The sequence below is a fragment of the Mauremys mutica genome, chromosome 1 (assembly GCF_020497125.1).
Source record: "Mauremys mutica isolate MM-2020 ecotype Southern chromosome 1, ASM2049712v1, whole genome shotgun sequence".
NCBI classification, from domain to species: domain Eukaryota; kingdom Metazoa; phylum Chordata; order Testudines; family Geoemydidae; genus Mauremys; species Mauremys mutica.
Genome location: NC_059072.1, coordinates 370,193,334 through 370,206,391, shown reverse-complemented (window position 1 = coordinate 370,206,391; position 13,058 = coordinate 370,193,334). Strand labels below are relative to the sequence as shown.

General features: G+C 47.7%; 1 protein-coding gene across 1 annotated transcript; it reads right to left on the bottom strand.

Moving 5' to 3' along the window:
* Positions 1-6,315: 6,315 nt before the first annotated feature.
* Positions 6,316-7,263, bottom strand: LOC123375355 (olfactory receptor 52K1-like). Its single transcript, XM_045026144.1, has one exon. The coding sequence runs from the start codon at positions 7,261-7,263 to the stop codon at positions 6,316-6,318; it is 948 nt and encodes a 315-aa protein (XP_044882079.1).
* Between the last annotated feature and the right edge of the window lie 5,795 nt (positions 7,264-13,058).

Here is a 13,058-nt window from a genome sequence, read left to right as displayed (position 1 = left end):
GCAGCAGGGGAGGTTTAGGTTGGACATTAGGAAAAACTTCCTAACTGTCAGGGTGGCTAAGCACTGGAATAAATTGCCTGGGGAAGTTGTGGAATCTCCATCGTTGGAGATTTTTAAGAGCAGGTTGGACAAATACCTGTCAGGGATGGTCTAGATAATACTTAGTCCTGCTGTGAGTGCAGGGGACTGAACTAGACGACCTCTCGAATCCCTGCGATCCAACACTGCTGTGATTCTGTGCCCACTCCCGGCGCCCCTCCTGCCTAGCTGACATATTGAGGTTCCTTCCACTCCTCTGATTCCATGATTCTATGCCTTGGCCATGTTGAAAAATTCTTAGAATTGTTCCGGTGAGGAGCCCTAACACCTCCTTACTTTCCAGCAGATAAAAGTCAGGTAACGGCTCCCTCTTCCCCTCCTCCCCTCCCTCCCCCGTTAACAGTCAGAGCCCTGAAATACAAGAGCAGGAGGGGACAGTGTCTGTGCATAAACACACAGCTGGCTCCTGAGCTCTCACTCCAAGTGAAGATTTGCCTCAGTGGAGACTAAGCAAATCACAGGTGATGGACTCAAAATGTGGCCTTGTCTTGTCCACATACTAACACCTTTCATCCTGAAGGATCCTCTGTGCCACTGAAATGCAGCCACCTTGGGGCTGGAGCCCATCAACCTGGGTGGTCAGGGGTCACACAGCAAAGAAGGACATTTTGGCCAATGATACTGGAGCAAACCCATCCCCTGTGGGAAGGGCCCTGGGATGTTTACTGGCTGTGCAGATCAGAAAGGACACCAGACCTATTCTCCATCCCATCACGCCCACGTTGCACTGGGTTAGTCGAGCAGGTGAACTCCTCAGCAAGAGATGGTGCCTGTGAATCCGGAGACGGAAGCGTCTTCCCTGGGAATCCCCCACAGGTAGCCGTGTCCCACACCTCTGTCAGCCCAGCATCTCACACCGAGAGCTGACACAGAGGTGTGCAGCATTTGTAATATAGCTCTGTTCAATCCCCGTCAGTTCGCTCAGTGTCTACCGGAGAAAGCGCATCTGGATGTAAACAGGCTGGAGAGGAGCCTGTCTGCGCTTCTGTGCTATTTATCCAGCTTTAGGAGTAAGCAGTAATTAAGGGACCTTCCCAAAAGGAGATGAGAACTCCTGGGCTCTGTACTGAGTCAGAGAGCAATTGGCTGCTCTGTGTATTTGTGTATATTTATAAATTATAGTTGACTAGGAAGAAAACTAGGGATAATGCTGAGATCTCCACAGGGTGTGATACCCTGTAAATGCCCAGGATGGATGGATGGATACTAGACAGACAGAACTGGACAAAGATGACTGAGTAGAGAAATGAACATTTTCATTGAAGGCTCTTCAAAACACCTAGCAAAGGAAAGTCATGATGAACATATCCCCATTATACAGATAGGTAAACTGAGGCACGGGAAAACATGAGTTGGCCAAGGTCATTCAGAGACTGAATGCCAGGATGACACACAGAACCCAGGAGTCCTGACTTCCCTGCCGTAGCCACAGTCTCTCCGTCACACCAAGAGGGAAATGGACTCTCGCTCTGGCAGGGGCTGTTCATTGGGTGGGATGCAGAGGAAAGGCTGGTAGAGGGAGCCTGAGCCTTCGCCATCCTCTGAAGGTGAATCTGAGGTTTTCAGAACTAGCTGGAGTTTGTGAGTTCTCCAGTGAGGTGTGAACTCCGGGACTCCACTTCCGTTCCCACTCAGAGACCTGCCAATGCATCACAGTCACTGGGGTCACTTCGGGGGAACAAACTTAGTAAAACCAACACCAACAGAATGTTCCCGAGGACAGAGGGCAGCCGGGGGCCTGTTCTTGGCACAGAGGCCTCCCCCACCCCATGAAAGCTGACTTGGAAGAAGGGAGGCCCTATAGGCAGGATAGAGACTGGATTAATGTTTGCATTAAGGGTTTGTTCCTTTCCTCCCAGTCTCTCCCAGGGGGAATTGAAATCGAATGTTCCAGGCTGAGTCAGACTTTCCAGCACTGCCCTGGCTGGAGGGCGCTTGGATTCCCACAGCTGAACTCTCTGCCTGCTCCTCTGGCCAATCCCGGTACACAGCACCTGGGCTTTTCAGCACTGGAATGGGACTGAATAAATTCTCTTGTCCGAGCGCAACAGGGTCCCTGTGTCCACCTGTACTCAGGTGACTGACACTCTGTGGCTGGCCAGCCTGGTTTGACCTTCGTCTGCAGCTAAAGGCAAAGGGGGGAGGGGCTAGGCCCTGATTTGGCTGGATCACTGTGTCGATCATTTATTACTATTGTCTGAATTGTGGAAGCCTGCAGAGGCCCCGCTCCAGTTCAGGGCCCCTTGTGCTGGGCCCTTCGCACACCCAGAAGCAGAAACAGCCCCTGCCCCAGGGAGCTTAGAAATCAAATTCAGACAAGACCCAGCTACTGTGTGTAACACACCAGAGAGGGGGCAGGCGGGAGATGGGGAGGAGCAGCACTCAGAACGGGTGGTTCCATAGGGTGCTGGGTGGGTGTGAGACAGCGGAAATGCACAGCCCGGCCCTGGCCGTTGGAAGTGAGTCCTGGGCCATTAAGAGCAGATCACGTGTTCGGGGAACTAGACGGGGGTGAGTGAGAACCGGCCATTGAATGGCGGCTGCAGCAGACACACAGCTGGGAGCGCATGACTCTCCGTTAGCTTTTGTAACCTGCTTTAGTTCTACTCACACCTCCCCCCTTCCAGTGCAGACTGAGCCTCCTTCTCATGAATTCCCAGGACAAGCCCCGGTACCGGAGGGGAGACCAGAGGAGAGGGCAGAGGTAACAGGGCTGTGGGGCAGTGGTCAAGTGTCTTCCTAAATTTTAATACTCCTTTTTGATCTTTGAATCAAAGCCATATTAATAGACAAGACGTGTTTGCTGACATCCCACGACCTGAGCACACAGCTCCCTTCTCTCTCTAACAATGCAGGCTCAGAACGTCACACAGGCAGCTCCAGCTCACACAAAAGATGGGACCCCCCCCACCTCCTGAGTCCCTCATTGGCCTGCCCTCCCTGTCAATCAGGCTGACCGGGAGCTTTGGCCTCTCCCCATTGCCCTTTGGGCCTGTCAGTCCCAAGGTCCTGGCTTCCCATCGACCCTCCCCCTTCCTTTTGGTACTGGGAGCTGCCAGTCAACCCCCACCCCACTAAGTTTTTGTTAGTGTCCAACAGTCCCTGTACACAGAGTTGACGCTAACGAGCCCAACCTGCAGCTGTTCACAGTTAACAGAAGCCTTCAGAGCTCAGGCCGGTGGGGTCGGAGCAGGAGATGGCGCCCATCCCATTCTTCAGTCACACACCAGAGTTCAGCCCAAATTCAGTGCACCAGGAATGATAGATACAAAGCACCAGACACACAGCGGGTTGGTTCATGCACTGAAGGACACTGGGAGTGTTATGTAGAGAGATGTAGGGGTGCACAAAGAATCACAGGGAGTCGGTTCATTTCCTAGCAGTGGCATTGAGCAGCAAGCATCAGGGGAAAAGGAGTTTGATAATAGCAGGCCAGGCAAAGGTCCAAGAACAGTCAGTGAGTGGGCGTTGAAGGCAGACAAATGGAGACTAGAGATACAGAGGACATTTTTAACACTGAGGATAATTGACCATTAGAACAATTTAGCAAGGATCAGGTTGTGTCTCCATCACTGGCCACATTTAAAAGATCTGCTCTAGTTCAAACAGGAAGTCATCCAGGGCAGTCCTACAGCCTGTGCAATGCAGGAGGTCAGAGCAGATGACACTAAGAGGGGGAGGTTTAGGTTGGACATTAGGAAAAACTTTTTCACTAGTAGGGTGGTGAAGCACTGGAATGGGTTACCTAGGGAGGTGGTGGAATCTCCTTCCTTCGAGGTTTTTAAGGTCAGGCTTGACAAAGCCCTGGCTGGGATGATTTAGTTGGGTTTGGTCCTGCTTTGAGCAGGGGGTTGGACTAGATACCTCCTGAGGTCCCTTCCAACCCTGAGATTCTATGATTCTATGATTCTATGATTCTAAGATGGGGGAGAGGTAGATAGGCTGGAGGGTAGAGATAGGGTGACGTAGACAAATTGGAGGACTGGGCCAAAAGAAATTTGATGAGGTTCAACAAGGACAAGTGCAGAGTCGTGCCCTTAGGAAGGAAGAATCCCATGCACTGCTACAGGCTGTGGACCGACTGGCTAAGCAGCAGTTCTGCAGAAAAGGACCTGGGGATTACAGTGGATGAGAAGCTGGATATGTGTCAGCAGTGTGCCCTTGTTGCCAAGAAGGCCAATGGCATATTGGGCTGTATTAGTAGGAGCATTGCCAGCAGATCGAGGGATATGATCTGATAGAGAGATATGCACAGCTGTTTACCCCCACTCCACATATTAATACATACTCTGAGTTAATTAATAAGTAAAAAGTGATTTTATTAAATACAAAATGTAGGATTTAAGTGGTTCCAAGTAGTGACAGACAGAACAAAGTGAATTACCAAGCAAAATAAAATAAAACATGCAAATCTGAGCCTAATACGGTAAGAAACTGAATACAGATAAGATCTCACCCTCAGAGATGTTTCAATACGTTTCTTTCACAGACTGGACACCTTCCTAGTCTGGGCACAATCCTTTCCCCTGGTACAGCCCTTGTTCCAGCTCCAGTGGCAGCTAGGGGATTCCTCATGATAGCTCCTCTCTTTGTTCTGTTCCACCCATTTATATATCTTTTGCATAAGGTAGGAATCCTTTGTCCCGCTCTGGGTTCCCACCCTGTAGCAGGGTGCTTCCCCTGCTCCTGCCCTGAAGGGCTTAAAACAGCCCTGGGGGAAGGTTGTGGCTGGGAGCTACTAAGCTGGGCTGATTGGGAAGTGGCTGCAGCTGGGCCACAACTCAATCAGGCCACAGCTGGCCTGGATAAAGAGACTGGAAGCCAGGAGCCCAGTCAGTCTCCCTCTGCCTGTAGAGGGAGAAGGGCCTGGCTGCAGGGAGCTGGACACAAGGTACCTGAGGGGAGCAGGGCTGGGGACAGGCTGAGGAGCTGGGGAGCTCCAGCCTGGAAAGCCCCAGGCTGCAGCCTAGCACAAGGCCAACAGGTACTGGGGGTTGCAGAGGGCAGCCCGGGGGTAGGCCAAGGCAGCAGGTCCAAAACCAACCTTGCCAGTGATGAGTGGCTGATCCTGCAGTCTGCCCCAGGGTGTGGGGTCTAGACGATGACTGGCAGTAGCCTGATACGGAGGCGAGGTGGAGATAGTAGGTGGGGGTTCCCAAGGGAGGGGAGACGCTAAGACTGAGGGGTTACTGCCAAAGGCAGCACCCCAGATAAAGGGGAACTGGCATCCAGGGAAGGAGATGGGGCCAGAGGACAGGTGGATTACGGCCTGCAGAGGGTGCTCCGGAGATGAATCACGCTAATTCCCAGAAGTCACCAGCAGGAGGCGCTGCAGGGGTGAGTCCGCTCGTCTACACACCCTCCTTCTCAATGGAAAGACACCAGATTAAAGATGGATTCCAGTCCAGGTGACATGATCACATGTCACTGCAAGACTTCATTACCCACTTGCCAGCACACACGTATACAGACTCACAGGTAAAACACACCCATCTGCAATCAATTGTCCTGGTTAATGGGAGTCAACCAGATTCCAAACCACCATTAATGGCCCACACTTTGCATAATTACAATAGGCCCTCAGAGTTATATTTCATATTTCTAGTTTCAGATACAAGAGTGGTACATTTATACAAATAGCATATTTATATTCCCACTCATTAGCATATTTTCATAAAATCATATAGAATGTGCCACAATTAGGAAAACCTTTTTCAGTAGGGGAGTGGTGAAGCACTGGAATAGGTTATCTGGGGAGGTGATGGAATCTCCTTCCTTAGAGGTTTTTAAGGGTAGGCTTGACAAAGCCCTGGCTGGGATGATTTAGTTGGGGTTGGTCCTGCTTTGAGCAGGGGGTTGGACTAGATACCTCCTGAGGTCCCTTCCAACCCTGAGATTCTATGATTTTATGACAGGGGCGGGACTTTTGGGGGGGAGGAGAAGATGTAAACAGGGTCGGAGACTTGGCAGAAGATGTGGGGCAAGGGATGGGATTTTGGGACTCTAGTTACCAGCAATTAGAGAGGTGGCCGCCCACTGAATTGTACATGGCCCGATTCCCCAGTTTGTCATGCTGACCCAGCACAGTACGGTCTAGAAAGGATTTCATGTCTTTTTGACTGTCCGGTAAATTTTCAGGGAAGGGGGCCCAGCACCACGTCACCTGACAGCTCTGCACAGAGCTCGGTCAGAGAGCCAGAGCACCAGGAGGAAATTTTAGATCCCTTTCTGAGAAAAGAGCCGGAGCAGCCTGTCCCGGATCTGTTTGGTCCTCACCCCATAGATGATGGGGTACAGCATGGGGGGCACGAGCAGGTACGCGTTGGCCATCAGAACGTGGAAATGTAGGGCCACATTGTGGCCAAACCGGTGCATGAGGGCGGAGAAGACAGATGGGATGTAAGTGGATAAAATGACACAGAGGTGGGAGCCACACGTACCAAAAGTCTTGACCCGGGCGTCCTTTGTGGGGAGGCTGAAGATGGCCCTGAGGATCTGGGTGTAGGACATGGCGATAAAAAACACATCCAGAGCAGTTACCATGAATCCCAGAGAGAGGCTGTAATTACTGCTGATGCGGATGTCGGCGCAGGCCAGCTTCACCACGGCCATGTGCTCACAGTACGAGTGAGGGATGATGTTGGTTCTACAATATGGCCACCGCCTCGCCAGGAAGGGAAAGGGCAGTACAAGTATGCCACTGCGCAGCACCACGGCCAGGCCGATCTTCGCCACCACGGGGTTTGTGAGGGTGGTGGAATGTCTCAGGGGATGGCAGATGGCCACGTAGCGATCCAAAGACATGGCCACAAGGATCCCAGAGTCCATCACTAAGAAGCAGGCAACGAAGTACATCTGGGTGAGGCAGGCACTGAAATCGATCTTCCTGGAATTGAACCAGAAGATGCTCAGTGTTTTGGGCACGGTGGCCGTGGACAGGACCAGGTCGCTGATGGCCAGCATGCAGAGGAAATAGTACATGGGCTCATGGAGGCTCGGCTCCCTCTTCACAATGAACAGGATGGTGAAGTTCCCCAAGACGGCTATGGCGTACATGGCGGAGAAGGGGATGGAGATCCAGACATGGGCCATCTCCAGGCCAGGAATGCCCAGCAGGATGAAAGTGGGGGGGTTAGTGAAGTCGGTTGTGTTGGAATCTGACATGGAGTAGGGGAGAAGGTGTCTAACTCTGAGGCAGAACCGTGTCTCCTGCATGTACCGTATGTTCCTCTGACTTCCTGTATGTGCCAATGCTCTAGGGTGATGGTCACAGTACAAATGCCTAGACAGAGAGACAATGTTAGCATGAGATACTGCGTGCACAACTGGAGGCTGTTCTCATGGGTGAAGCAGATTGGTCGTTCTTCACACACTGACCAATGACATTTTCGTTTTTCAGAGAAAAATGTCGTTGTGTGGGAAACCTTAATAGGCACCAGCAAGAAACGTGAGTGTGGATACTGGTTATCCCTCATCGTTCCTTATTGCAATGAAAGCCAGGCTAGAGAGTCCATGCTGTAGAGAGTTCTCTATTCACCCGATTGTAAAAAAAATAGAAGCTTTTGCCAAGACATGTGCCAGGGAGAAACATCTCAACTAGAACACACCTCAGGGATGGAGAATAACCTGCTCTGGAGATGTGCTTAGTTTTGGTCATCCTGTCTCTAAAAAGGATACAGCATTATAAAGGGGATTTCTGAGACAGGCTATAAGAATGGGGAAGGCTGCCATATGCCGACAGACTGATAATTCTGGGACTGTTTAGTTTAGAGAAAAGACAAAGAAGGGGGCAGTTGACAGAGGAGAGGAATATAAAGAAAAGAACTGATTACATTCAACTGGACAAAGAGAGAATAGTTCCCAGCCAGTAATATCTATAGACACGGTGCTCCAAAAGGGCTAATTCAGAAGAAAATTATCAAGAAAACTGACTGGCAGAAAAATGGGATTGAAGCTTGGGAATCCTTTAAGAAGAGTTTATTCGATAGCTAAAAAGTCACGATTCCACAGTCAAGGAGGTGGAGAACTTTGGCTAAAAACCCAGTTCAGTGGCAAAGTGAAGGCAGCAATTATATGGGGAAAAACAATATATACAAATGGGAAGGAAGGGAAAATAGATAGCAAGCAATACAAATTGGAAGATATTTAAATTAATTAGGGACGTTAAAGACATCAGGGAAATATCCATGCTTGGCAGGGCTAAGGATCACAAAAAGGAAGTTATTAAGTATATTAAGAACAAATGAAATCCTAGAAAAGGTTTAGGCCAATTCCCAGAGGGAGAAAGATGGAAGAATTCCACGCTTGTTGTATAAAATGTAGATTTGTTGCAGAAATAGTTTTGTTCTGCATTTGGAAAGAATCAGTATGAGGTGCTTATATCACATGAGGTGATGAAATATTCACCCGTCCAGTAGCTGCCAAGGAGAATGTTAAACCGTAACTCTAAGGTTCTACTGTAGATGTTAACACCAGAGGAACGAACTGACCGATCCACCACACATCCCCTTCAGAAATGGAAGTAGACAATCTGTCAGCAGCAGAGCTAAAACAAACCAAAGCCAAATACAGGACAGTTCTGTGTTAAATGTAAAGAATTTAAAAAAAGGGAAATATTAAAAACAATTATTTGACAAGGTTAGGAAACAATAGAAAACTGGCATGGGATTAGTTTAAAAAAAGTTCTAGGAATCTAATTAATGCCAGTAAACACATGATTTATGGAAAACAGGTCTTGTCAAATAAAACTGATTTAATCCTTTAATTAATGTGCACGTTTGGTAGATCTAGGGTACTGCGCAGATGCAATAAACTTCAATTTCTCTGAGACATTGGATTCAGTAGGGGAAAACATTCAGATAAAAAATGAACAGTCTACAATATCAGTCGAACACATGTAAAGTGGATTAAAAACTGGCTAACTGACAGATCTCGGAAAGCCATTGTCAAGGGGCCAGTGTCAGGTAACGGGGATGTTTCTAGTGGGGTTCTGCAGGGATCAGTTTCAAACCTGATGCTATTCAATATTTCCATCAATGATCTGTAAGGAAATAGAAAATCACTGCAGAAAAAATGTGCAGGCAACCCAAAGATTGGCAGCATGGTTACAATAAGGAGGACATGGCAGGCACACCGATTGATCTGGTGCATAGGCCCATACAAACAAAATGTTTTAACACAGTCACATGAAAAGTTATTCTCGCAGAAGAGGGAATGCAGGCCGGATCAACAGACAAGGGCACTGTATTATGGAATGCAGGGACCCTGAAAAGGCTTTAGGGGTCATTGTGGTCAACCAACATATTGTGAGCTCCCAGTGCGATGCTGTGGCCAAAAGGGCTGATGTGATCCTTGGATGCATAAACAGGGGACTGGTGAGTTGGAGCAGGGGAAGGATTTTACCTCTGCACATGGCATTGGTGAAACGAACTGCGTCCACTTGTGGGGTCCACATTTCAAAAAGGCTGTTTAGAAATTGGAGAGGGTGCAGAAAAGAGCCACAAAAATCCTTGGAGGCTGGAGAAAATGCCGGACAGTGAGAGACTAAAAGGGCCCCAGATATTTAACTTATCAAAAAAATGATCAAGGAGAGACTTTCTTGGGGTGAAAATCATTAGTACATAAGAAGATAAGAACGGCCCTACCGGGTCAGACCAAAGGTCCATCTAGCCCACTATCTGTCTACTGACAGTGGCCAATGCCAAGTGCCCCAGAGGGAGTGAACCTAACAGACAGTGATCAAGTGATCTCTCTCCTGCCATCCATCTCCATCCTCTGACAAACAGAGGCTAGGGACACCATTCCTTACCCATCCTGGCTAATAGCCATTTATGGACTTAACCACCATGAATTTATCCAGTTCTCTTTTAAACGCTGTTATAGTCCTAGCCTTCACAACCTCCTCAGGTAAGGAGTTCCACAAGTTGACTGTGCGCTGCGTGAAGAAGAACTTCCTTTTATTTGTTTTAAACCTGCTGCCTATTAATTTCATTTGGTGATCCCTAGTTCTTGTATTATGGGAATAAATAAATAACTTTTCCTTATCCACTTCCTCCACAAGCTGAGAAAGGCCGAGCAAGACCCAATGGCTGGAAGCTGAAGCCAGAGGAAGTCCAGCTGGACATAAGGGCCAGATGTTTAGCACTGAGGGTGATTAACCTTTGGAACAAACTGCGAAGGGTAGTGGTGCTGATCATCCAGCTCCCCATGGCTGCAGACCCAGACTGGATGCTTTTCTGGAAGATCTGCTTGAGGGCTTGTCTACACTTAGAACTCTACAGCAGAACTGCCATAGCGCTTCAGGGTAGACACTATTTACACTCATAACAGGGGTTCTCCCATCCACGTAGGAAGCCACCTCCCCAAGAAGTGGTAACTAGGTCAATGGAAGAAATCCACTCTTCTCCTAGTGAGGACCAGAGGATGGAAGATGATAAAATACCAGAGCCGCCTGGAGGATTCAGGGGGCATGGGGTCTTCAGCGGTGGGGGTCCTTCCGCTCCTGGTCTTTGGAGTACTTTGGCGGCGAGTCCTGGAGCAAGTGAAGGACCCCTGCCACCGGATTGCTTCCAAAGACCCAGAGCGAAAGGAGCTCCGGGTCTTCGGCAGCGGGTCCTTCACTCGCTCCGGGTGTATTCGGTGGCACTGAAGGACCTGCCACCGAAGAACTTCCAAAAACTCTGGTGGGGGCCCAGGGCCTGGGGCGAATTTCCCCACTTGCCCTCCCCGCCCCCCCGGGCGGTCCTGTAAAATACGGGCAGGGTCTGATCAGAAAAAGTCATTAAAAAGAATCCCATTCAATTACATCGTGTAATGGCAGACAGCTCACAGGAGACAAGTTTTTGAAGTGCTGATATACCAATGCTAGAAGTCTAAATACGAAGATGGGTGAACTAGAGTGCCTCTTACCAAATGAGGATATCGATATAAGAGGCATCACAGAAACTTGGTGGAATGAGGATAATCAATGGGACACAGTAATACCAGGGTACAAAATATACCGGAAGGACAGAACAGGTTGTGCTGGTGGAGGACTGGCGCTAGATGTGAAAGAAAACATAGACTCAAATGAAGTAAAAATCATAAATTAATCAGACTGTAGGGAAGTGGATTGGACTGAAGAACTTGTGGATCTAAAGGCAGAGGAGGCCTGGAATTACTTCAAGTCAAAGTTGCAGAAACTATCAGAAACCTGCATCCCAAGAAAGGGGAAAAAAATCATAGGCAGGAGTTGTAGACCAAGCTGGATGAGCAAGCATCTTAGAGAGGTGATTAAGAAAAAGCAGAAAGCCTACAAGGAATGGAAGATGGGCAGGATTAGCAAGGAAAGCTACCTTATTGAGGTCAGAACATGTAGGAATGAAGTGAGAAAGGCCAAAAGCCATGTAGAGTTGGACCTTGCAAAGGGAATTAAAACCAATAATAAAAGGTTCTATAGCCATATAAATAAGAAGAAAACAAAGAAAGAAGAAGTGGGACCACTAAACACTGAGAATGGAATGGAGGTTAAAGATAATCTAGGCATGGCCCAATATCTTTAATAAGGCTAATGAGGAGCTTAGGGATGATGGAAGGATGACAAATGGGAATGAGGATATGGAGGTAGATATTACCACATCCGAGGTAGAAGCCAAACTCGAACAGCTTAATGGGACAAAATCAGAGGGCCCAGATAATCTTCATCCAAGAATATTAAAGGAACTGGCACATGAAATTGCAAGCCCTTTAGCAAGAATTTTTAATGAATCGGTAAACTCAGGGGTTGTACCGTACGACTGGAGAATTGCTCACATAGTTCCTATTTTTAAGAAAGGGAAAAAACGTGATCCGAGTAACTATAGGCCTGTTTGTTTGACATCTATAGTATGTAAGGTCTTGGAAAAATTTTTGAAGGAGAAAGTAGTTAAGGACATTGAGGTCAATGGTAATTGGGACAAAATACAACATGGTTTCACAAAAGGTAGATTGTGCCAAACCAACCTGATCTCCTTCTTTGAGGAGGTAACAGATTTTTTAGACAAAGGAAACACAGTAGATCTAATTTACCTTGATTTAAGTAAGGTATTTGACACGGTTCCACATGGGGAATTATTAATTAAATTGGAAAAGATGGGGATCAATATGAAAATTGAAAGGTGGATAAGGAACTGATTAAAGGGGAGACTACAACAAGTCGTACTGAAAGGTGAACTGTCAGGCTGGAAGGAGGTTACTAGTGGAGTTCCTCAGGGATCAGTTTTGGGACCAATCTTATTTAACCTTTTTATTACTGACCTTGGCACAAAAAGTGGGAATGTGCTAATAAAGTTTGTGGATGACACAAAGCTGGGAGGTATGGCTAACACAGAGAAGGACTGGGATATCCTACAGGAAGATCTGGATGACCTTGTAAACTGGAGTAATAGTAATAGGATGAAACTTAATAGTTAAAAGTGCAAGGTCATGCATTTAGGGATTAATAACAAGAATTTTAATTATAAATTGGGGACGCATCAATTGGAAGTAACGGAGGATGAGAAGGACCTCAGAGTATTGGTTGATCACATGATGACTATGAGCCGCCAATGTGATATGGCCATTAAAAAAGCTAATGCAGTTTTAGGATGCATCAGGCGAGGTATTTCCAGCAAAGATAGGGAGGTTTTAGTACTGTTATATAAGGCACTGGTGAGACCTCATCTGAAATACTGTGTGCAGTTCTGGTCTCCCATGTTTAAGAAGGATGAATTCAAACTGGAACAGGTTCAGAGACGGGCTACTAGGATGATCCGAGGAATGGAAAACCTGTCTTATGAAAGGAGACTCAAAGAGCTTGGCTTGTTTAGCCTAACCAAAAGAAGGCTGAGGGGGAATATGATTGCTCTTTATAAATATATCAAAGGGATTAATATTAGGGAGGGAGAGGAATTATTTAAGCTTAGTACCAATGTGGACACAAGAACAAATGGATATAAACTGGA

Bases quoted from the DNA above. Each gene is read 5' to 3' on its own strand.
- LOC123375355 (XM_045026144.1), bottom strand. From the start codon at position 7,263: ATGTCAGATTCCAACACAACCGACTTCACTAACCCCCCCACTTTCATC.